This window comes from Oncorhynchus gorbuscha, linkage group LG16 (assembly GCF_021184085.1).
Source record: "Oncorhynchus gorbuscha isolate QuinsamMale2020 ecotype Even-year linkage group LG16, OgorEven_v1.0, whole genome shotgun sequence".
Taxonomy (NCBI): Eukaryota; Metazoa; Chordata; class Actinopteri; order Salmoniformes; family Salmonidae; genus Oncorhynchus; species Oncorhynchus gorbuscha.
This window is the reverse complement of record NC_060188.1, coordinates 68365365-68390738: the sequence shown is the minus strand read 5'-3', so window position 1 is coordinate 68390738 and position 25374 is coordinate 68365365. Positions and strand designations below refer to the sequence as shown.

The window sequence follows — 25374 nt, the reverse complement described above, 5'->3', positions numbered from 1 at the left end:
AAACTGAAAAGAGTTGAGCAAAATCCTAGAGGAAAACCTGGTTCAGTCTGCTTTCCAACCGACACAAGGGGACAAAAATCACCTTTCACCAGGACAATAACCCAATTCTCAAGGTCAAATATACACAGGAGTTGCTTACCAAGACGACATTGAATGTTCCTGAGTGGCATAGTTTCAGCTTTGACTAACATCGACATGAAAATCTATGACAAGACATGAAAATGTCTGTCTAGCAATGATCAACAACCAATTTGACAGAGCTTGATGAGTTTAAAAAGGAATAATGGCATTTATTATCAAAAACTCCAGTCAGCCAAATCATAGACAGTTCTATCTGCTACCACACCGCAAGCGTTACCGGAGCGCCAAGTCTACAGTTGGTCCAAAAGTCTCCTAAACAGCTTCTACCCCCAAACCATACGACTGCTGAACAAGTAATCAAATGGCCACCCGGACTATTTACATTGACCCCCCACACCTTTGTTTTTACACTGTTGTCACTTTACCCCTACCTACATGTACATATTACCTCGACTAACCTGTACCACCGCACATTGACTCATTACCGGTACTCCCTGTATATAGCCTCGTTATTGTTATTTTATTGTTACATTTTAGTTTATTTTTTAGTTTAGTTTATTTAGTAAATATTTTCTTAACTGCTTTGTTGGTTAAGGGCTTGTAAGTAAGCATTTCACAGTAAGGACCTGTTGTATTCGGCAAATGTGACAAATAACATTTGATTTGATTTGAAATTGTACAATCCAGGTGTGCAAAGCTCTTAGAGACTTGTCCAAAGACTCACAGCTGTAATCGCTGCCAAAGGTGATTCTAACATGTATTGACTCAGGGGGTTGAATACTTATCTAATCAACATATATTAGTGTTTTATTTTTCATTAATCTATTTTTCATTTAATTGTTCTTCCACTTTGATATTAGAGTATTTTGGTGTAGATCAAAAAATAAAAATGATGTAATCCTAATTTGTACACAACAAAAGGTGGAAAAAGTCAAGGAGCTGAAAGCACTATAATTGCCCAGAATGTATGCAATTTATTTTGACCATTATCTTAGCACCACATGTAATGTTCCTATCACCATTTCTCACCCAAATTCTGCAGGTCATGCAAAAAGGTGTGGCAATTAGTATCTATGCAAGTTTCAATCATTTCTCAGCTATTAACGAGTCAAAAAAAACTGTGGCAATGCATTTAGTGCTTGCTACTTTGGTTTGGTGTATGTTTTATGAAGCTGAGTATTCTGATTATAACTTGAGCTCTTATTATCTGACCCATAGATTGTATAATGATGACAATATCAAACCATAAAGCAGCATGTTTAGTCTCCAAACTCTTCAACAGAACGGTACAAAGGTGTCTTCAGATACATAACATTCATATAGCCTTAAGTGAATTAATGTTACTATACTGGTGCAACTCCAATCTTCTGACTGCATTTCTTAAAGCAATTCAGACACACAATTTGGCTGTTTTCAAAGGATGTGGGAGATGAATCATACAAGCAGCGTTTTGTTATTTTCGCTATGTTGAACATTTAAAGGAGAGAAATAGCCTCCATTACCAGTGTTTTCACTGGTTGGGGACTTTACTCGCATCTATATTTCATACAGTACAATGATGTGTTGCCTAGTCTATAGGGATCATGTATTTACTTATGACCCACATAATTCACAAGGGTAACCTACAGTCAGATGAGATTAATTACTTATAACTGGTTAATATTCGTATAAAGTGTGACAATATATTTTTTTCAATGAAACTGTAGCATCAAATAAACATCGTCTTCAGACCCATTCTCATTGGCTATGAGAGATGGACTCATATGACGTAAAACTTCCGGGTTGTCGCCTCTCTGTTGGAGGTTACTTTCGGTCATTCATCCTTCTGGGAATGTCCCTCTCACTTCTCGGTTTTTGAGGTAAGATTAGATTGACTATAGCTAGCATACAAGCTAGCTAGGGAAATGGCTAAGTAAACTGTCAGATAACATATTATCATCATAGCTATCTTATTTACAAAAATGTGTTAATATTGAATATTCTTAATATCCAGTGTACTGAAGTAGTAAGAAAGAGCTAACGTTAGCAATGCCAACTTCATTACTGTCTTTGTTTATGGCTAAATGACTTAAATGTAAATGTAATGTAATGATCTGGCCAGGCTACAAGCCGTTTTAAATTTTAATAACCAACAGCGCCTATTAATAAAATACTTAAAGCGCATAATGGTTGTATTCCACGGTGGGTCTCTGTTTTCAAACATCACATTACAGAACATTTGCGGAACGCCAGTCACAATTCTATTCCTCGTTGTCCCTCATTTTCATAATGATACCACGAAGCTAGCTACAAACGTCTTAATTTTGATATGCCGGATTATTTTTAGATATGTGAAGTCTTACATTTGTTGGGATAAATAGCACGACTATTATGTTTTTTCTTTAAGCTATGTCAACGGAGTTGACAGGTGCAGAGGTTACTTTTGGTCAGACAACGACATGGCCTCGCTCACTGGACCTTTTTATTTGATTTATTAATTTGATGTTCGTAAACTAAAAGGCATGTAACATTGCCTAATTGTAAAAAATGAATGAATGTTTGAGCAAATGATTTGATAGCTATGTGGGTTATATTACAGGTTTATACTAAAACGTTGGTGAATACTCTGTTCTGATTGGCTAGAATGGCATTCTAGAATAGACATTAAGTAAGGGATAATCGAGGGGCTATGCGTTCTCTGGAAAAGAATGAACGACGTAGAAGGTGTTCCATATTACGCTAGCAGAGTGGAACTAACATTCTAACGTGAATTATTTTTCCAGAGAAAGCATAGAGCCCCGAGTTGATTATCACTTTTATACTATTGCTATAATTGAGCACTTACCGCTAGAAATGGGTTAATTTGCTGGTAGAAATGTGTTCAACATCCACTGAAGTAGCTAGCAAGTTTACTAGACAGTGACAGTAATCGCCTTGGTAACCAAACAGACTTGCTAGTTTTAGCTAACCAAACCATCGGTCCTAGCTTGCTATTATGAAAATCTAATTCAACAATGCCAATAAGGTTTTCAATTCGACTTTTGTTTCAGAAGCAGCTCAAACATAGAACATGGAAGAACTATATCCATCGAAGTTTACCGTGCAAATATACTGTGGGCTATAGGGAAATAATGCATGCTCTAGAATGCCATTCAAGCCAATCGGAAATGAGTATTCAACAATGCCATGGTATAATTAAGCAAAAGGGCCCGAGGAGGTGTGGTATATGGCTAACAAACCACGGCTAAGCGCTGTTCTTATGCACGACGCAACGTGGAGCATATTGGTGAATACCACAAACCCCTGAGGTGCCTTATTGCTATTATAAACGGGTTACCAACATAATTAGAACAGTAGAAATATATGTTTTTGTCATCCCTGTGGTAATACGGTCTGAAATTCCACAGCTGTCAGCTGATCAGCATTCAGGGCTCGAACTACCCAGTTTCTAAAACTAGATAATGGGACAGTTGGAAACGTTGGCTAGCTAGCTCGCAAGGCATAAGCACGTTGCCATGAAACATAAAGAACAAACGACTGCAGTCACGTCCATAAATATCGAACGAAGGTTGCTATATCGAATCTCTGAGCTGACAAGGTAAAAATCTGTCGTTCTGCCCCTGAACAAAATAGTTCACTGTTCCTAAGCCATCATTGTAAATAAGAATTTGTTCTTAACTGACTTGACTAGTTAAATTAAAACAAAAAATAAACATTACCTTGGAAAAATTAATTCCGTTATTTGTCCATTATTTTCAAGGTCATGTCAGAAGATTATCCCTTACGTTGTTGCCATGAAATATACATTTGCGGATTATTTGTATATATATATGTACATGTATGGTTTATATTATATATGGGTTATAAAGCAAAAAATGGTTTATTTACCAAGAATGTTCAATATCAGCCCTAATGACAGGATAGAAAACTAATGCCAGTCATCACCCTGTTTTGTATTGATATGGTTCTTGCTACAATTTGTACAGATGAGGAGTTTGATGTACAGTATAGGTTTGTTTCAAGGCTTGAGGTACAGTACAGGTTTGTCTTTCTATTTCTGCCATCTGTAATAGCAGTAGCATTGAATAGTCTATCTAACAATACAACCTTGCCAATAGCCTTGGTCCTACCATTCATGCATCACACAGTAATCTTCAGTGTGTTAAAGGTCATTGACCTCATGCTATGACATGCTTCTACGTGGGTAGTAGTATCCTGTCTGATGATGAGGCAGTCGACATGTTTTTCTTGAAACAGCTGAAAGGATTTCACTGTTGCTGATTTGAAAGCGTTAGAGCACATCAAGAAAAATAATCATGTGGCTTGGAAAAACATGTCTGTCTCTTCATTTCTTGGAATAGATTAAACTGAATCTGTGAACACAATGTTGTGTCAGTCAGTGTCAGTCTATGTAATGCGTATCACTATGAGCAACCAGCTGTGTTTGCGTAACAGTTTTAATAGATGTGGTCTCTGGAAATATAATGCAAAAAGGGTTAGTCACAGTCAGCCTGTTGAGATGACTACTGTAGAGAGGAACCGTATCACTTCCTGTCCAATACACTCTCCTATTGGATGAGAGCAGTTGTGGGTGGAAGCAGGAGAATGTATGTTAGCTCTTTGTGAGTGCAGCTGAGTTAATGAAAAACCTGAGACAGGGAGTGAAGAATAAACATCTTGTGTCTAATAAACAATATCTCGACCAGGCTTTTTGTTTAAGGAAAGAGGAAGAGGTGTTGTTAGCGTACTTCAGAACAGTAGGTAAGGTAACCAATTTCTTCTCTCGTTCATTCTACCGAAAGGTTTCCACTGTTTTGATCTGCTCATCACTGGTGTAGTGTTTTTCAGAAGTGTGTGCATGTGTTAATTTTCTAAAGCCATTCAGACCATCTCTGAATTGCCCCTCTTTTCAGGGGTAAATGGTCTTTCCTCTGACTGTTTTAGGCTCTCTGAAAATTATGATTCTGTTTAAAGAGCTGATACACCTGATAACATATCATTTCAATTAAGAGCAACAAAGCGATTGGAAGATTTTTCTTGGGGGGGGGGATCATATCAAATGTAGAAATATAATATATTTAGAATGTAGATAATTTCTTCTCACTGAAGAAGATATACTGATTGAAGGAGGAATTTGTCCTGGCTGATTCCTTCTGGGGTTGTGATTCCTGGGCCTGGTGTGCCTATGTAGTAAATGGGATTAGGCCAGATCAGTGGCACATGAGCATTATAAGCCACTCACAGGCAGCATCCTGTGTGCTAAAGCACTTGAGCCTTCATTACTGTCTGGAGGGATGTCAAGTCACACAAGCATTCACCATCAGGGTAACGTAGCAGATCATGATTCAAGCATGACGTGGCCTTTCTATCATTTGAAGTTATGATCCTGTCTAGACATGCTCAGCTGCTAGTTATAGTATCTGCAGCAAGATCAATTAGATAACATTTTTAATGGAAAGTAGGTCTGATGTTTTGGGCACTTTTATTACAGTTTGAGTTGACCTGAAATGTTCCCCTTATCTTTGATGTCAAGCTGCCCTCCATTAGACTACATTGTATTATAAGTGATTTGATCGAAATGTTTTACTGGATAGTGGAATGGGATTTTTGTTTAGGCTTGGTTGAAGTCCAGATTAACCTTTGGTGCCCGTTTTACACTTTCCAGTGTGCTGGTTAGTGTTAGTTACCAAACTTTGCATCTTTTATTTTACTAGGCAAGTCTGTTAAGAACAAATTCTTATTTTCAATGACGGCCTTTCAATGACGGCCTAGGGACAGGGGCAGAACCATAGATTTTTACCTTGTCAGCTCGGGGATTCGATCTTGCAACCTTTTGGTTACTAGTCCAATACTCTAACCACTAGGCTACCTACCACATTGGCACTGTTCTTCAAGTAAATGTGTGCATACAGTTGTATGGTTTCTTTAACTTTGTAATCATTGGTTTTTGTTTGACATGCATTTTAAAGTGTGAAAACCCCAGTCTGTATCACTCTGTTACAGTGGAATTGCCCTCTTGCCAGTTGCCACCTTGGAGGATTTTGCACAAAGAAATGTGTTCTTTGGCTTACATGGAAATGTCTCTGGTTTGCACAAGGAAGTCGTTTTCGGTGAAGTCATTTGCGTTTGCCCCGTTTTCATGGGAAAAGACTGGGTGATGCACATACGCCATGACAGTGATCGAGGTTAGAATGTAGACGTATGTCAAAAGAGTTGCCAAGTGGCACCAGAAATGTGGCAGTAGTAAGAAAGTAAAAGCCAAGTATCAAAATAAGACAGAAAATGACAACTTAAATGTTTTAAAATGTTAGGTAAGATTTCATGTATGCTGTCTCTGTCATCTAACCTAATCTAACCTCACCTCGTTGGCTTCTTAACCACTCTGCTGAACTCTGCTCTGCATCTTTGTATTTCAGTCTCTTCATTTACAACATTCCTAGGGTAGACCGACTGAGCTATTTATTAACAACTTGTGTTGCTCATTTGGATTATTCTACCTTATAAAAGTTTCTGTCTTAACCAAGGTACCATCAATTGGCATAAATACATACAGGTACTCTTTCAGATTTTTTAAAACACAACCTAACTTCCAGTTCTGGGAAATGATTGCACACTGCAAGCATCAATTATAGATAAGATAAAAGATAGTGAAATCTGAAGTGATGTTGACCAGACATGGGCCTAGATGTTTGTGTACAGATACAGTGGTCAGTGCAGTGCTCCAATGAAACTCAGCTATTTTGTGCAGCAATATTTACCGGCGGTAAGGTATGTGTTAAATACCATAGCTGCTTCTTCTTTGACGCCCCCATCCCCCAATAATAAAACTTCTGGGTTTGGTGTGTTGCAATGTATGAATTGGCATGAAATGCATACAAGAAGGCTTTTTGAAAATAAATAAAGTACTTTTGGCTAGTCTATAAATTAGATGTTGTATTATGCTTGTGGCTACTGGCTAGCTCCTAGCTATTGCTCCAATATGACTACTCTTGGTTAAGTTCTGGGTCTATACGTGTTAGATGTGAGTAATTCAGCTTCTCCCAATGTCCAAATAGTCAGTTAAGAAAACCCGAACACTGGAACTACTGTTGCTCGTTATCCTACGCATTCCATCCCGCCGCAGCAGATTCTGTCCACAAGAGATTACAATATGACTAACATACTTCTCTTTCTCCATGTATTTTATTCCCCTGTGCTCAACAATTCTGGACCAATCACCCTGCTATAGAGCTAGCAACACAGACCTCTTGTGTCAAGCCTTTCCATTGAACCGTCTGGGTGCATGTGCTGCTACCTGTCCAATCTGTAATTACTGCCACCTGCTTTGGCAACCTTTCCATGACCTGAGAGCTGAGCCGTCTGAACTCTCCCTGAAGCAGACGCTTCTCCCTCAAGTCTCTTTTTCTCTCCACTTCTGCCTCACCTTCAACCATGAGGTTCAAAGTAGACATGCATTACATAGTGTTCTCGCCTGTGTACCTGTTGATGTGGCTGTACACGCTCATCACGTTTATCCCATGGTATTTCCTCACTGATGCTGGGAAGAAGAAAACCATGGCAAAGAGAGAGAAAGCCAAGTCCACCACAGGCAAAGCAGAGGGCCCCTATCGTTGTGTGGAGAACTTTGACAACCTGGCCCGGGAGGACTTTGAGGGAAAGGACACTCTAGACAAGCTGTTTGAGCATGCAGTGCAGCGCTTCGGCAACACAGACTGCCTGGGTACCAGGGAGCTCCTAAATGAGGAGAACGAGACTCAACCCAGCGGCAAAATCTTTAAGAAGGTAGAGTGATCACACACACATCTCACCAGGAACCAATTATTGCAGTCAAGGTTCTGCCAAATACGTTAGAAAAGTTATGCAACCTGAAGCAAGTCGGTGTAACTTCATATAACAATCCTAGATTAAGTACCTTCTTGTAGAGTTATTAAATCAAATGTCATAAATATATGACTTGACTCTCCAGTGTGCTTCTTCACCTGCATTGCTTGCTGTTTGGGGTTTTAGGCTGGGTTTCTGTACAGCACTTTGAGATATCAGCTGATGTACGAAGGGCTATATAAATAAATTTGATTTGATATTTACCCCTGTGAACTGAAGGCCCTTAGTAGAACCAACCCCAATGGCCTGTTTCTGTGCTCTCTCCTCTGCTGCAGCTGATCCTGGGGGAGTACAGGTGGCTGTCCTATGACGAGGTGGACCAGATCATCAGTCATCTAGGTAGTGGACTGGCAGCCCTGGGCCAGCAGCCCAAGAGTACCATCGCCATCTTCTGTGAGACACGAGCAGAGTGGATGATCACTGCACAGGCCTGCTTCAGACGCAACTTTCCATGTAGGCATTGACCCAACACACTTCCATGTTTGAGAATGGCATATAAAGTTCCACTAAAGATAAAGATATTTCCTGTTAGGACAGCAATATTTGTGAAAACATTGTGTTTGTGTGCATGTGAACAACATGTTTGGTTGTGTTGCAGTGGTCACTCTGTATGCCACCCTGGGGGAGGAGGCAGTGGCCTATGGCCTGAATGAGTGTGGGGCCACTCACCTGATCACCAGCACAGAGCTACTGGAGACTAAACTCAAGGTAGGAGTCATTAGGGGAAATGCATGGTTCAGATTCTAGCCTAACTACACACTGCTGTTCTCAGCTCCTCTATCTGTGGAAAAGAGAGCTATGTTTTTAGACAGGATGTGTGCAATCACCTCTGTAGATCAAGGAGGATTTGGGGTGTGAGCCATGGGGTGTTTGTGTATGAACTGAGGTGTGTCATTGGTGAAAATGGCGCCGGAGAAGATGGCTGACGTTTTACGTGCTCCTAACCAACTGTGCTATTTTGTTCGTTTACATAATGTTGCTGCTACTGTCTCTTATGACTGAAAATAACTCCTGGACATCAGAACAGCGATTACTCACCTCGAACTGGAAGAAGCTTTTTTCCTTTAATGAGTCCAACAAGTCCGACACGAAGGATATACTGCTTTCCCAGGAACAGGCCCAAATCCCTGTCATTTGCGTGAAAAAAATATGGAGAAAAGGGGGCGGAGGTCAGGTTGCCTTCTGAGAATTCGTCGGTTGAGTGAGTAAACCTCCACTGCCATCCGTTCTATTGGCCAACGTGCAATCATTGGAAAATAAAATGGAGGACCTACGATTAAGATTATCCTACCAACGGGACATTAACTGTAATATCTTATGTTTCACCGAGTCGTGGCTGAATGACGACATGGCGGGATTGTCCATGTAGAACAGAGAAGCTTCGTCTGGTAAGACGAAGGGTGGGGGTGTGTGTCTATTTGTTAGCAACAGCTGGTGCGCGATGTCTAATATTAAAGAAGTCTCGAGGTTTTGTACCTTATGATAAGCTGTAGACCACACTATCTACCAAGAGTTGTCATCTATATTATTCGTAACCGACTATTTACCACCGCAAACCGAAGACCAACTCTATAAGGCCATAAGCAAACAAGAAAATGCTCATTCAGAAGTGGCACTCCTAGTGGCCGGGGACTTTAATGCAGGAAAACTTTAATCTGTTTTACCTCATTTCTACCAGCATGTCACATGTGAAACCCAGAGGGAAAAAAACTCTAGACCACCTTTACTCCACACACAGAGATGCATACAAAGCTCTCCCCTGCCCTCCATTTGGCAAATCTGACCATAATTATATCCTCCTGATTCCCGCTTAAAAGCAAAAATTAAAGCAGGAAGTACCAGTGACTCGCTCAATACGGAAGTGGTCAGATGCCGCGGATGCTACGTTACAGGACTGTTTTGCTTGCACAGACTGGAATATGTTCCGGGATTCATCCAATGGCATTGAGGAGTATACCACCTCAAGTCTCCAGCTTCCTCAATAAGTGCATTGATGACCTCGTCCCCACAGTGACCGTACGTACATATCCCAACCAAAAGCCATGGATTACAGGCAACATCCCCATCGAGCTAAGGGAGCTAGACACTAATCCGGACACTTATAAGAAATCCCGCTATGCCCTCAAACGAACCATCAAACAAGCAAAGTGTCAATACAGGATTAAGATTAAATCCTACTACACCTGTTCTGACGCTCGTCGGATGTGGCAGGGCTCGAATACTATTACAGACTATGAATTGAAACCCAGAAGTGAGCTGCCCAGTGACGCGAGCCTACCAGACGAGCTAAATGCGTTTATGCTCGCTTCGAGGCAAGCAACACTGAAGCATGCACGAGAGCACCAGCTGTTCTGGACGACTGTCTGATAACGCTCTCGGTAGCCAACGTGAGCAAGACCTTTAAACAGGACCTGTACTCAAAGCATGCGCGGACCAACTGGCAAGTGTCTTCACTGACACTTTCAACCTCTCCCTGACTGAGTCTGTAATACCTACATGTTTCAAGCAGACAATAATAGTTCCTGTGCCCAAGGAAGCGAAGGTAATCTGCTTAAATTAATACTGCTCCGAAGCACTCATGAAGTGCATGAAGTGCTTTGAAAGGCTGGTCATGGTTCACATCAACAGGATCCTCCCGGATACCCTAGAGCCATTCCAATTTGCATACCGCCCCAACAGATCCCCAGATGACACAATCTCAATCGCACTCCACACTGCCCTTTCCCACCTATGTTACATAAAATGTTATTGGTCACATACACATGGTTAGCAGATGTGGGTGTAGCGAAATGCTTGTGCTTCTAGTTCCGACCGTGCAGTAATATCTAACAATTTCCCAACAACCACCTTGTATACACACAAGTGTAAAGGAATGCATAAGAATATGTACATATAAATATACATGGATGAGCGATGGCCAAACGCCATAGGCAAGATGCAGTAGATGGTATAGAGTACAGTATATACATATGAGATGAGTAATGTAGGGTATGTAAACATTATATAAAGTGGCATTGTTTTAAAGTGACTAGCGATACATTTTTTTTACATCCAATTTGTAATTATTAAAGTGGCTAGAGATTTGAGATTTGAGTCAGTATGTTGGCAGCAGCCACTCAATGTTAGTGGTGGCTGTTTAACAGTCTGATGGCCTTGCGATAGAAGCTGTTTTTCAGTCTCTGTCCCAGCTTTGATGCACCTGTACTAACCCCACCTTCTGGATGATAGCGGGGTGAACAGGCAGTGGCTCGGGTGGTTGTTGTCCTTGATGATCTCTTTGGACTTCCTGTGACATCGGGTGGTGTAGATTTCCTGGTGGGCAGGAGAATGCTCTTAATTGACTACAGCTCAGCTTTCAACATCATCGTGCCCACAAAGCTCATCACTAAGCTAAGGATCCTGGGACTAAACACCTCATTTTGCAACTGGATCCTGAACTTCCTGACAGGCCACCCCCAGGTGGTAAGGTTAGGCAACAACACGTCTGCCACTCTGGTCCTCAACACTGGAGTGTGTACTTAGTCCCCTTCTGTACTCCCTGTTTACCCACGACTCCGTGGCCAAACACGACTCCCAACACCATCAAGTTTGCTGATGACACAACAGTGGTAGGCCTGATCACACAACAATGAGACAGCCTATAGGGAGGTGGTCAGAGACCTGGCAGTGTGGTGCCAGGACAACAATCTCTCCCTCAATGTGAGCAAGACAAAGGAGCTGATCGTGTACTACAGGAAAAGGTGGGCCGAACAGTCCCCCATTAACATCGACAGGGCTGTAGTGGAATGGGTCGAGAGTTTCAAGTTCCTCCAAATACACCAAGACTGTTGTGAAGAGGGCACAACAAAACCCTTTGTCCCTCAGGAGACTGAAAAGATTTGGCATGGGTCCCCAGATCCTAAGAAATTCTACAGCTGCATCAGAGAGCATCCTGACCGGTTGCATCACCGCCTGGTATGGCAACTACTCGGCATCTGACCGTAAGGCGCTACAGAGGGTAGTGTGTACGGCCCAGGCCAAGCTTCCTGCCATCCAGGACCTATATAACAGGCGGTGTCAGAGGAATGCCCAGAAAATTGTCAGACTCCAGTCACCCCAGTCATAGGCATTCCAGTACCGCACGGCAAGCGGTACCGGAATGCCAGGTCTAGGACCAAAAGCCTCCTTAACAGCTTCTACCCCCAAGCCATAAGACTGCTGAACAATTAATCAAATGGCCACCAGACTATTTATCAAACGATCAAATGTATTTATATAGCCCTACATACATCAGCTGATATCTCAAAGTGCTGTACAGAAACCCAGCCTAAAACCCCAAACAGCAAGCAATGCAGGTGTAGAAGCACGGTGGCTAGGAAAAACTCCCTAGAAAGGCCAAAACCTAGGAAGAAACCTAGAGAGGAACCAGGTTATGAGGGTTGGCCAGTCCTCTTCTGGCTGTGCCGGGTGGAGATTATAACAGAACATGGCCAAGATGTTCAAATGTTCATAAATGACCAGCATGGTCAAATAATAATAATCACAGTAGTTGTCGAGGGTGCAACAAGTCAGCACCTCAGGAGTAAATGTCAGTTGGCTTTTCATAGCCGATCATTAAGAGTATCTCTACCGCTCCTGCTGTCTCTAGAGAGTTGAAAACAGCAGGTTTGGGACAGGTAGCATTTTTTATTTTTTTAAATTTATTTTACCTTTATTTAACCAGGCAAGTCAGTTAAGAACATATTCTTATTTTCAATGACTGCCTGGGAACAGTGGGTTAACTGCCTGTTCAGGGGCAGAACGACAGATTTGTACCTTGTCAGCTCGGGGGTTTGAACTCGCAACCTTCCGGTTACTAGTCCAACGCTCTAACTACTAGGCTACGCTGCCGCCCAGCATGTCCGGTGAACAGGTCAGGGTTCCATAGCCGCAGGCAGAACAGTTGAAACTGGAGCAGCAGCATAACCAGGTGGACTGGGGACAGCAAGCAGTCATCATGCCAGGTAGTCCTGAGGCATGGTCCTAGGGCTCAGGTCCTCTGAGAGAGAGGGAGAAAGAGCGAATTAGAGAGAGCATACTTAAATTCACACAGGACACCGGATAAGACAGGAGAAGTACTCCAGATATAACAGACTGAACCTAGCCCCCCGACACCTAAACTACTGCAGCATAAATACTGGAGGCTGAGACAGGGAGGGGTCAGGAGAGACTGTGGCACCCCCCTGACACACCCTTCCATTTATTTTGTACACTGCGGCTACTCACTGTTTATTATTTGGGCTCCGCGCAGCGGTTTAAGGCACTGCATCTCAGTGTTAGAGGCATCACTACAGACACCCTAGTTTTAATCCAGACTGCATCACAACTGGCAGTGATTGGGAGTCCCATAGGGCGATGCACAATTGGCCCAGCGTCGTCCGGGTTTGGCCGGTGTAGGGCGTCATTGTAAATAAGAATTTGTTCTTAACTGACATGCCTAGTTAAAGGTGAATGTATTTAAAAAAATACGTATGTTACATCTATATATAGTGACTTTACCCCTACCTACGTGTACAAATGACCTCGACTGACCTGGAACCCTGCACACTGACTCTGTACCGGTACCCCCTGTATATTGCCTCGTTATTTTATTTTTATTTTTAACTTGATTAACTCTTCTTAAACCGCACTATTGATTTAAGGGCTTGTAAGTAAGTTACTTATTTAACTTACCGTGAAATGCTTACTTTACAAGCCCTTAACCTACAGTGCACCTATACTTGTTGTATTCAGCGCATGTGACAAATAAAGTTTGATTTGAAAAACAAACACTGATGTCATTGAAACTTAAATGAACCCTAAAGGCATTTAGGACATGAGAGATTATTCATGTCAAGACAAAGATGTCTTCCTGTGTCTTTGACAGAGTATTTTGCCAGAAATGCATAACCTGAAGCACGTTATCTATGTGGACAACAAGAGCATCAGAAGGTCTGGTTACCCAGAGGGCATTCAGATCCACAGCATGCAGGCAGTACAAGAGCTGGGAGCCAAACCTGACAACTGTACGTGGAAACATCAACAAAACTATGCATGTACAAAACACAGGTCATACTGTTGGGTCACCCTGTTATGTTAAACAGTGTTTTCAGATGGCATTGTAGAGATGGTAAAATGTCTAAGCAGCTAGTGAAGTATAATATGCACATATGCTGGCAGTTTAGTTTAGTCCCACAATGTAGTAAAGAATGTTTGTTCTGTCCTGAACTGTACCATTTATTTTCTAAGCATTATTAAGTGACGTGTCCCCCTGTGCTCCTGGCAGTGAGTATAGCTGTGCAGCGGCCCCAGCCCAAAGACCTGGCTGTGGTCATGTACACCAGCGGCTCCACAGGACAACCCAAAGGAGTCATGATCATCCACAGCAACCTGATCGCTGGCATGACGGGCCAGTGTGAGAGGATCCCAGGCCTGGGGTGAGCAGAGCACTCTACCACAGGGCTTCTAGTATCTGACCACCATTTAACTAGGCTGGTCAGGTCTCTGCATCTGACATGGGGATTTGACGCAATGTTTTAAAGACAGCAGACAAAACATTGTAATGTGCTCATGATAACCTTGCCTAAACTTATTTACTCATTTGAACTTCCTCAATTTGATAATTAGACAGTATTGTCAAAGTGCATAACCACTTATTTTTGTATAATGTTGTGCATGGTTACAGACATTGAAGATGTTCTCTCATCTTCATATTGCTTACAGTAGTGTGATGTGTTTGTGCCCATATGCAGGCCGAAGGATACCTACATTGGCTACCTGCCTCTAGCTCATGTGCTGGAGATGACTGCTGAGATCTCATGTATGACGTATGGCTGCAGGATTGGCTACTCTTCCCCACAAACACTCTCTGACCAGGTAATAGACTCAGCAGTTTGATATAAAGAGATCTTTTCTTATGGATTTGTTTTATTATACTGCAAAGTGGGCAACAATCGAATGTTATTTTTATTGCTTCTCTTTTGCAGTCAACAAAAATCAAGAAAGGCAGTAAGGGAGACTGCTCTGTGTTGGGGCCTACTCTGATGGCAGCTGTTCCGGTAAGAACGAACATCCTTCCCTAATCTTTTTGCTTATCACTGATTTGTTAGTGTTTTATAAAAAGTGTTTTATAAAATAGGGATGTGCATGGTTATCTGAACGGACGTAGTATTCTAATACTTGTGTGAGTGTAATGTTATACGCCAATTTTAACCTGACTCTAACACTGGTTTTTCTAAATTAAATGTAAATATCCATGTGACTTTGTTACATACAAGGATAGACCATGTTATTTCAAGTTATTCATTTAATAAAACAAACCTTTCAGTGTAGTTATTATGATGTGCACACCATAAAAAGACCTGTAGACCATCCATTGCCTTCACGTAGCTTGTTGCCAATCAAAGCGGCAAAGAGGTTCAATGTGTTGTGAAAGTTCAATAATGCAATGCAAGATGGAATGAATTAAAAGTTAGTGAAATGAGAAGGTGTAGGCTACAATGAGCAACCAACAGGTAGGCTGTTTTATCTGAATGGGGTTGTGCAGCATGTGGACTCCATTAGATTAGCTAGCTTCTCTAGGCTTCTCCCAGCCCTTGATCATGACTCTGCTCCATTACATTACACATAAGTCATTGGACAAAGGCGTCTTCTGTACGGGGGAGTTTTGTTAAGAGCCCTGACGTTCGGTCTGAACATTAACACACATCGCTTGAGGTACGGTTTTGGAAGCATAAGGACCTTTATTTCATATCAGCAAGAAATAATTTTCAAGAAACAGACAGTTGAAATTGATACACACCTTTTGATGTGCTCGGCTCCTCCAGTCAAGACAAACTGTCTTGTTATATGGGATGATAAATAACATTGTGGCTGCTCCAAATAAACGTTAGCTAGTCTTGACTGTCGCAGAGTTGCCTTGGCATCTCTCTGTCTGGTTCGCTACACACACCGCCCCATATAACCTCAATGGTTGTATTTCAAATATCCGCATATCCGACAAAAATGTATGATGCTATTTGAATTATTATTATTATTTTTTTTATTTTACCTTTTATTTAACCAGGCAAGTCAGTTAAGAACATATTCTTATTTTCAATGACTGCCTGGGAACAGTGGGTTATAACTGCCTGTTCAGGGGCAGAACGACAGATTGTCAGCTCGGGGGTTTGAACTCACAACCTTCCGGTTACTAGTCCAACGCTCTAACCACTAGGCTACGCTGCCGCCCACTAGGCTACGCTGCCGCCCACTAGGCTACGCTGCCGCCCACTAGGCTACGCTGCCGCCCACTAGGCTACGCTGCCGCCCACTAGGCTACGCTGCCGCCCACTAGGCTACGCTGCCGCCCACTAGGCTACGCTGCCGCCCCATTATTTCAAACCCACATCCATACTATAAGGCTGGTTTCTTTCCAGATTTTTAGAGGTCAGGTTTAGACGAAATCCTCGAACAGGTGATGTTCATTCTTTGAGGTTCTTTGATAACTATCCTGCAGCTTTGATTTCCTCTGTAGAGAAAGTGGAGGCAGACATGTATGGATAAGGTACAAAAGAAAAACCGCCACAAACTGATGCGTGACGTTTATCTTTTCTGTTTATTGTAATGTATCTGTCAGGAAATAATGGACCGCATCTACAAGAATGTGATGAACAAGGTGCAGGAGATGAGCTATGTGCAGAGGACTCTGTTTAAACTGGGCTACAACTACAAACTGGAACAGATCAAAATGGGCTATGATGCCCCTCTCTGCAACTTGTGAGTACACTGTATGTGAGGACACACATACCAGCATGTTCCCAGCGGATGTACACAATCCTGTTGCATGCACATGGCTCTCTATAGAGATTAAATCCCTGATACAAGGTCAGTGCATAAAGACATAAACATTTCCAACATGCCATTACAGTACTTGGAAGTAAGAGATATAGCTAGGCCTTATCAAACTACATGGGTTTTTCAAAGCGGTATAGATTTGTCCTCTAGAATCTATATATTTGAAGTGTATGCTTGTATTTGGACTGGTTTTGGTTCCCACTCGGTGGCAACAATATTTTATTGTCTGCCAGACAAGACAAGCTTCCTTTCTCCATTTCTTGGTATCAGCATGACGGAGACATTTGCCTCTGGTCACCCTCTCAACTTTTTGTAGGCTAAAAATGTGTCACTTCCACTGCAAGTCTAATGTGCCCTACCTAGCAAGCTGCTTATCAGGGATCAGACAGTGAAACTGTATCAGTAAGCATGGACCAATGGGTATCTTGATACTAGTAAGTAGTAATAGTACATTTCTCTCCTCTGCTCTGTCAGGCTGCTGTTTAAGAAGGTGAAGGCTCAGCTGGGAGGGAACATCAGGATGATGCTGTCAGGAGGGGCACCCTTGTCCTCCGCCACACAGCGATTCATGAACATCTGCTTCTGCTGCCCTGTGGGACAGGGCTACGGCCTCACAGAGACCTGTGGAGCAGGTACCATCACAGAGGGTGAGTCATGGCAGGCACAGCGACGGACTACTACTGCTGGGGTCCTTTGCTAATGACATTCACCCTGGAAGTGGTATCATTACCAAGTGCACCCTTGGTTCCTTCACTAGCAGAGTAGTAGTAGTATGGTGGGAGCTCTATCATTTTAGAATTTTCACCATTGTGTTTTTTTTTTGGGGAAATTATACCTATGCATGCCATGGTAAATCTAGGCTTTAGCAAAGACAAGGTCTTTGAGAAAATGCTACTGCTCGGGCTTTTATATATGTTAAAATGCCCTGAGGGTTTCATGTCTTTAAACACGCATGCTCTCAGAGATAGATGTCTTTGTTTAGGCCCCAACCTGTGAAACGTTCTGTGGTACTGGGATTGTGGATGACAAAGGAATGACAGCTATACTAAATGTAACTGTTTTGCGTCAATCGGCTTTGCTGTATAGGTCACGCAGGTATCGGTCACCTTTCAGTGCATTGTAAATGTGGAAGGATATGCTCGTGTGACGCTACGCAGCAGTATATGAGTGTGAAATAGTTGGCCGAATGATGCCAAATAACCACCGGGGAAGATTTTATAAGACCATATTATTTAAGAGGACCTCAGGATAGGGTTCTCAGTTTCGTTTAACACTCTTGCAAGGCAGAGGACAATGTACAAGTTCTTAGTTTAAAAACAAATAACATTATTTTATAATAAATCAATGTTGGCAAACATTTGATTTCCCTCATAGCTCAAAGCAGTGAATGAACTAAATATGACAGTGTTATAATTGTGATTCTCCCACCACACTGGTTTTTGTCTCCGGTCAATCTGAAGGACAAGTGTGTTCGTGATGCGTGGGTCAGCTGTTTGTTCACCTGCCCACAGTTACTAATAAAACATTCGCAACCGCCCAACTCTATGTGATAAAGTGAAAATCTGTGGCCCGCTCCCGACCGACCCGCTCCCGCAAATATAGAAATTGCGCTGCATTATGTTAAGCTATGTGAGAGGTTGTAGACTCAGCCTACAGTCAGTGTCGAGATTTCAGTTACTATTCCATTTAACCCATCTGAACACTACAGTTCCCATCTTGTGACTGTCTAATTTGTATAGCGCTTCACAATCATCACACAACATAGCCGCTATTGTCAACCTCTTCTACCACTTCACCAAATCTTTCCCAAACATTACAGTTCTGGCCCTCAATGTTTTTAATTAAACTCTGACATTGTCCTTTTTGCCTCCGTGGATGGACGTACATTTTTCCCTGAAGCATATAGAGTTATTGGCGTGCGTAGGCTAATGTTAGACCTTAAAGCTTAGGCTTTTTTGTACCCTTGTCTAAAGCCAGATAAAAAAATAACCAAAGAAAAACTTTCATATAGCCTATTCTGTAGATATGTAGAATTACACAATTGTATATTTGAGTCAACCCGCACATCACTAACGTGTGTATCTTGCTCTATGCCTTAGAAGTGCATGAGCGTAAGCATACCAGTATTCTGTAATAAGAAAACCCAGACTGGTTTTTGGTAGGCCGGGTTGCAGTCTTCTACTGGCATCAGGTATTAAACTCTACATGGGACTATTTTGTGATTGTGTGTTTCCTCTCTCCAGTGGCAGACTACAGCACTGGGAGAGTAGGAGCCCCCCTCATCTGCTGTGAGGTCAAACTACGAGACTGGGTTGAGGGTAAGTAATAACACCTATGGACACACGCATACAAACTTATTTGTGATAAAGTGTACTGCGCTGTTGAGAAAGAGCTTGCAAGCCTTCTCTGCATGTTGTTACTGTATTTTCATGTGGCTCTCATGGGCCAATTTAGTTTCCATGTGGTTTGTTTTTCTCTGGTCCAAACAATACTCTATACAGCTATCTCCCACCATGCCTCACTCTTATATTCCCACTGTGTTCCCAAGGTGGATACACCAGTCAGGACCAGCCCCACCCGCGTGGAGAGATCATGATTGGTGGGCCCAATGTTACCATGGGTTACTATAAGAGTGAGCACCTGAACAATGACTTCTGGGTGGATGAGCAGGGCCAGAGGTGGTTCTGTACCGGGGACGTGGGGGAGATTCACCCTGATGGCTGTCTGCAGATAGTGGGTAGGTGGCTGAGAGTTGGAGAACGCCTGAATAATAACACCAATGTGCACTGATCAACTGCCTCTTCAACACTTTATGACCATGAGGCAATACTGTCATAAACCATTCAAATGGATGTAAACAGTGCTACCTGCCATAACCTCTCAGGAGAAGATGTAAACAACGCTATGCTGACATACTTTAGTGTTCTCACTGACCCTCTCTGCTCTGTTTGTTCCATGTAGACCGTAAGAAGGACCTGGTCAAACTGCAGGCTGGAGAATACGTGTCCTTGGGGAAAGTGGAGTCTGCTCTGAAAAACTGCCCCCTTATTGAAAACATTTGTGCATATGCAAACAGGTATCTCTTCTGTCTGCTTTACTATATACCATACACTTCTTTACATAGGACAGAACACTGTTACATTGACACCACATGCATTTGTGGTTATTCTATATGTATCACCCTGAAAACATATTTAATGTGCATGCTCAGGTCTAGTCTGTATCATTTAAAAAATGTTCTCTTGCTTTTAGTGACCAGAACTATGTGATAAGCTTTGTGGTGCCGAACCAGAAGCAGCTGACAATTCTGGCCAATAAGAACGGCATCAGTGTCGCCTGGGAGGAGATCTGTAATCACCCGGCCATGGAGAAAGAGGTCTTGAAGGCCATCAAAGAGGTGGCTACCTCAAGTAAGGCTGACACTTACTCTTTGGCACATATCCTGTTAACTTGATTAACCAGATGGATAATAACCTAGAATTATAAGACCCATCATTTTAGTGTGTGACAATAGAGGGCATTGTTTATCCCTTTTATATTAACCATTGTGTTTTCCCCCCACCAGTCAAACTGCAGCGTTTTGAGATCCCAGTGAAAGTGCGTCTGAGCCCAGAGCCCTGGACCCCTGAGACTGGCCTGGTGACGGACGCATTCAAACTGAAAAGGAAGGAGCTGAAGAACCACTTCCAGACTGATATCGAGAGAATGTACGGAGGGAAGTAGAGCCACTATCTGATCTAACCTAAGAATGGTTTTCTGACAACTTTCACCAGTGAAATGAGTGGGTGTGTGTCTGAATGTGCGTGTATGATTGCGTGCATATGCTTCAACGCATGTGTGAAACTCTGGCTGAGTGTCTGCGGGATTTCGCTCATCCTTTGTACTTGATTGATGAAATAAGGTCACTAATTAGTAAGGAACGCACCTCACCTGGTTGTCTGTCTTAATTGGATGGAAAAATCAAAAACCTGCAGACACTTTGCCATCTATGGAATGAGTTTGACAACCTGCTTCACAGCATTATGTCTGAACTGAAGAATTGTCTTTCCACATTGTCTCTTTTGTCACATTATGAATGTCAGTCCATAAAGTTCAGCACAGAGGGATCAGCTGGTTAGTTACGGCTATTTGTATTGGAGATCGCACAGCGTTGTGTAAAACGCCATTCGAATGCAAGTCTTGTATTTGCATATTGTATTTTGCCTTTGGGATTTATTATGACATGTCTGTAAATAGTACTATTTTTGTGTCTAATTGAGGTAGGAGTCATAATGGCCTTTACTCAATGAGATTTGCTCAACTCCTGAGTCCTCTTCTCTGTCCCAGCTGGCCTCCTTTTGAGAAAGGTCAACATAATTGATGAAAACATTTTTGCTGCCCCCTAGTGAGCAAGCCCCCACAGTGCTGCTGTATAAATTGTTTGCTTGTTCTGTACATAGGATCACATTACTGCCACGCAACTGCCGAGCCCCCACAATCCTAGGCTATTGCACATAGATCAAACCTGAGTGTAACTTTGGCCATTTCTGTCACCTGTGCTTGTGTAATTTATGTTTTCATGTTTTGAACCTGCTCATGACATTGCTATAGTTACTCAACCCAAGTATGTCATGTTATGTTTTGGATTTTTCAGATACTAGATAAATGGTTAATGTCATACTTGCTATGTTACAGCATGGATTATCATTTTTATTTGAGCAAAAATGAAGATAGTCCCTTAGCCTTTTTCATGCTGATCTCTTCCTATAACTCTGTATTACTGTACGATATTTATAGTCTTCGATGTTTCAAGTCATCTTTATAATGTACTGTAATAGTTCTACATTTCTGACCTATGGATATGCCAACTTAATAGCCTACACTCTTAAATAATTTAACATTTTGTGACAAAGTTTATCGAGATATGAAATACTCAATATAATTCAATGCATTTTTTAAATTATATGATGTTGAAAATCCAATTGAGTTGCATGTGTAAAGAACTTCTATTTAAAATATTTTGTATGTATATGAAGGTCAAGTTAAACGTTGAACCATTTTACATTTTTTGGATGAATTTGTACTGTTGGAACTGTTTAAAGGTCCCAATTGTGCTTCTTGAAACTTTGTGTGGAACCTTGATGAAAAGGCTGTGTATCAGCAAGTTTGCGTTTTCATTCAGAAGCTGTTTAATGTGGCATATAATGCAGTAGAAGAGAATTGATGGGGTTGTGACAACTGAAACGTGAAAATCAATGCCAAAAATAATATTCCAGGATGCATTGCATTCATAACATATATAATACCATTTTTAACGATTTTGCAAATATCCCCAATTGCCAACACATTGGGGTGAAACATACACTGTTCAAATTAGCCATGATACCACTCTAATCCATCGAGTCCTATCATGGATATGTTCCAATAGGAGTAAGAAAGGTCCAAAAAATGTTTTGTGAATGTTTTATTATTCTTATACTCAGGGTTACATCCACCAAGAATGCAACTGCGGTAGTATTTATTTTGAGACTCATCTTATGTTAATTGTGAAGCACTTAGGTTGTGTTTACAATGGCAGCCCATTCTGATATTTTTTCCACTAATTGGTATTTTGACCAATCACATCAGAGCTTTCTCAGAGCTGATTGGATTAATCAAAATCCCAATTAGTTCAAACAAGTTCAGAATTGGGCTGCCTGTGTAAATGCAGCCTTCTCTCTCCATTTATATTGATGTGATGTTTTGTTAATTTGTATTATTTATTCAAATCTGTTAATATGTGAATGAAACAATGTGTGATAGGGATGGGCAGTGTGTACCTTCTGGTTATGTCATTTGAAAGTACATATTCTTTTTATATGAACATATTAAAGCTTTCTGCACACTGTTAAATGTGTATTACTTGAATAATTGTCAGCCATAAATATCAAAGTATTATTCAATGATTTATAATTAGGTTCACTAGTTTAAATCTACCCCATTCTTTCACACGCGCTGTCAAGAAAGATGCATTCTAACTATCCTTGGGGCAAGCTTTGCAAATCTTTCAAGCACGGAGAATGACAGAATTTCAAACAAGCCCAAGGTATGAGGTGATTCTAATGCCTCTCAAATTCAGTAGGGCTAAACGCAAACTCAAATGTGGCATTGCTCCACTCAGACACAGCTGTTTATTAAAGTGCATCATGGCAGGTAACATAGTGCCTAGTGAAGGTCTACATAGCTTGAACAGTCTTCAACATTTTCTGCCTTCAAATTAAATCTAAAAATTGATTTCATTTTTGTTTTTTTCCTACAACCTACTCCACATTTACAAAGTGAAAGTTGAATCTTTTGCCATATCTATAACTCATATTTTTATGGGAATTTGGTTAGGTTGCCCAAAAAGTTGCATATTTAATTGAAAGCAAGTCTAAGATCTGTTCTATGTGCACTATTTCTATGCTTCCCGTTCTTAAATTTAGTTTTTGCATCTGCTTTCTTTTGCACACCAGCTTCAAGCACAATCTTTTTTGGTTATGTAAAATATATTTCACAGCAGTTTAGATGGTACAATATTTATCTACACTATACTTGCTTGTTTTGTCACTAACTTAAATTATGGAACTATTAGAATTTTAGCAACCAGGAAATGGCAGAGTGAATCTTTTTAATGGTCTTGTTGCAAACAGAATTGATGATTTAGAGTGGAATTTTACACAGGCTTCCTTTTCACTTTGTCAAACAGGCCAGTAATGTGAAGTGAATGCGATGTTGATCCCTTTGTATTTTCCACTATTGTGGCGGCGGCATAGTGGAAAAATACACCCTTTTTTATTGATTTTGAAAATGTAAAAAATAATCTTGCACTTCAAAAATGCAGAGTTGGTTGTGTAGATTGGTAAATAAAAAAAAGATCCAATTGAATCCCTTTTAGATTTATACTGAACAAAAATAAATGCAACATGCAACCGTTTCAAAAACTACTGAGTTACAGTTCATATGAGGAAAACAGTCAATTGAAATAAATTCATTAGGCCCTAATCTATGGATTCCTCATAACTGGGAATACAGATAGGCATCTGTTGGTCACAGATACTTTTTTTTAAAGCGACGTCAGTATCTGGTGTGACCACCATTTGCCTCATGCAGTTCGACACCTTCAGAGTTGATCATCAGGCTGTTGATTGTGGCCTGTGGAATGTTGTCCCACTCATGTAGCTTAAAGTTGATGATGTGGTTGTTACTGACAAGAAGCACATGGCTGAGCTCTTCAATCACCACTTCATTAAGTCAGGATTCCTATTTGACTCAGCCATGCCTCCCTGCCCGTCCCAACATTTCCTCATCTCCCACCCCTTCTAATGCGACTATCCCCGATGCTTCTCCCTCTTTTTCCACTGCCCCGCTACAAAGTTTCTCCCTGCAGGCAGTCACTGAGTCTGAGGTGCTAGAGGAGCTCCTGAAACTTGACCCCAAAAGAACATGTAGGTCAGATGGTGTAGATCCTTTCTTTTTAAGGTTGCTGCCCCTATCATCGCCAAGCCTATCTCCAACCTTTTTAACCGGTCTCTCCTTTCTAGGGAGGTTCCCATTGCTTGGAATGCAGCTACGGTTCATCCTTCATTTAAAGGGGGAGATCAAGCTGATCCTAACTGTTACAGGCCTATTTCTATTTTGCCCTGTTTATCAAAAGGGGTTCAATTCAGATGGATGTTATGAAATGCAATTAAGTTCAAGTCCTTTTCTAAAAATAATTGACCGTAACCCTATCTCTGCAGTTGTTTTTATCATCTGACATACTTGTGGTAATAGGCTGTAGATTTTAATGTATACATTGACACCTCTTCTCTCATCACAGATACAGCAGCTGTCCTGTATGATGAACGGACTAAGAAATCATGCAGGAGGTTTCTAGAGACTACAATTAAAGATACAAGGAACATGTCGTGTGAATTAAAGACCCTTACGATTTATCTGTGTATTGCTTATATTTTTGTCCTTTGCATCAGGCCAGTGTGTGTTTGGCAACAACTGCAGATTCTCTCACATGTCAGAGGGACTTGGAGATCAAGCTGATCCTAGCTGTTATAGGCCTATTTCTATTTTACCCTGTTTATCAAAAGTGTTGGAAAAACAGGTCAATAATCAACTGACTAGCTTTCTTGATGTCTATAGTATTCTCTCGGGTATGCAATCTGGTTTCCGCTCAGGTTATGGATGTGTCACTGCAACCTCAAGGGTCCTCAATAATGTCACCATTGCCCTTGATTCTAAGCAATATTGTGTTGCTATTTCTATTGACTTGGCCAAAACTTTTGATACGGTAGACCATTCCAGTCTTGTGTATTGGTGTCTCTGAGGGATCTTTGGCCTGGTTTGCTAACTACCTCTCAAAGAGTGCAGTGTATAAAGTCAGAAAATCTGCTGTCTCAGCCACTGCCTGTCACCAAGGGAGTACCCCAAGGCTCAATTCTAGGCCCCACACTCTTCTCAATTTACATCAACAACATAGCTCAGGCAGTAGGAAGCGCTCTCATCCATTTATAAGCAGATGATACAGTCTTATACTCAGCTGGCCCCTCCCTGGATTTTGTGGTAAATGCTCTACAACAAAGCTTTCTTAGTGTCCAACAAGCTTTC

At 41.5% G+C, this 25374-nt stretch overlaps 1 protein-coding gene across 7 annotated transcripts; it reads left to right on the top strand.

Moving 5' to 3' along the window:
* Window positions 1-1834: 1834 nt before the first annotated feature.
* LOC123999047 (long-chain-fatty-acid--CoA ligase 4-like) lies at window positions 1835-22639 on the top strand. 7 transcript variants are annotated; one of them, XM_046304390.1, is made up of 15 exons: window positions 1835-1940; window positions 7606-7842; window positions 8217-8394; window positions 8540-8649; window positions 13826-13964; window positions 14225-14375; window positions 14691-14814; window positions 14925-14996; window positions 16556-16695; window positions 17248-17420; window positions 19017-19091; window positions 19322-19510; window positions 19735-19849; window positions 20026-20183; window positions 20339-22639. In XM_046304390.1, the coding sequence occupies exons 2-15, from the start codon at window positions 7615-7617 to the stop codon at window positions 20494-20496; spliced, it is 2010 nt and encodes a 669-aa protein (XP_046160346.1). In that variant the 5' UTR covers window positions 1835-1940; window positions 7606-7614; the 3' UTR covers window positions 20497-22639. The 7 variants fall into 7 exon arrangements, with proteins under 7 accessions (XP_046160346.1, XP_046160343.1, XP_046160347.1 ...); XM_046304387.1 differs by having other exon boundaries at window positions 1836-1940; window positions 7289-7842; XM_046304391.1 differs by having other exon boundaries at window positions 1921-1940; window positions 7609-7842.
* The last annotated feature ends 2735 nt before the right edge of the window (window positions 22640-25374 follow it).

Bases quoted from the DNA above. Each gene is read 5' to 3' on its own strand.
- LOC123999047 (XM_046304387.1), top strand. From the start codon at position 7,492: ATGAGGTTCAAAGTAGACATGCATTACATAGTGTTCTCGCCTGTGTAC. The intron at 14,376-14,690 runs GTGAGCAGAGCA...GCCCATATGCAG, and splicing joins GAGAGGATCCCAGGCCTGGG to GCCGAAGGATACCTACATTG. The intron at 19,511-19,734 runs GTAGGTGGCTGA...TGTTCCATGTAG, and splicing joins TGGCTGTCTGCAGATAGTGG to ACCGTAAGAAGGACCTGGTC.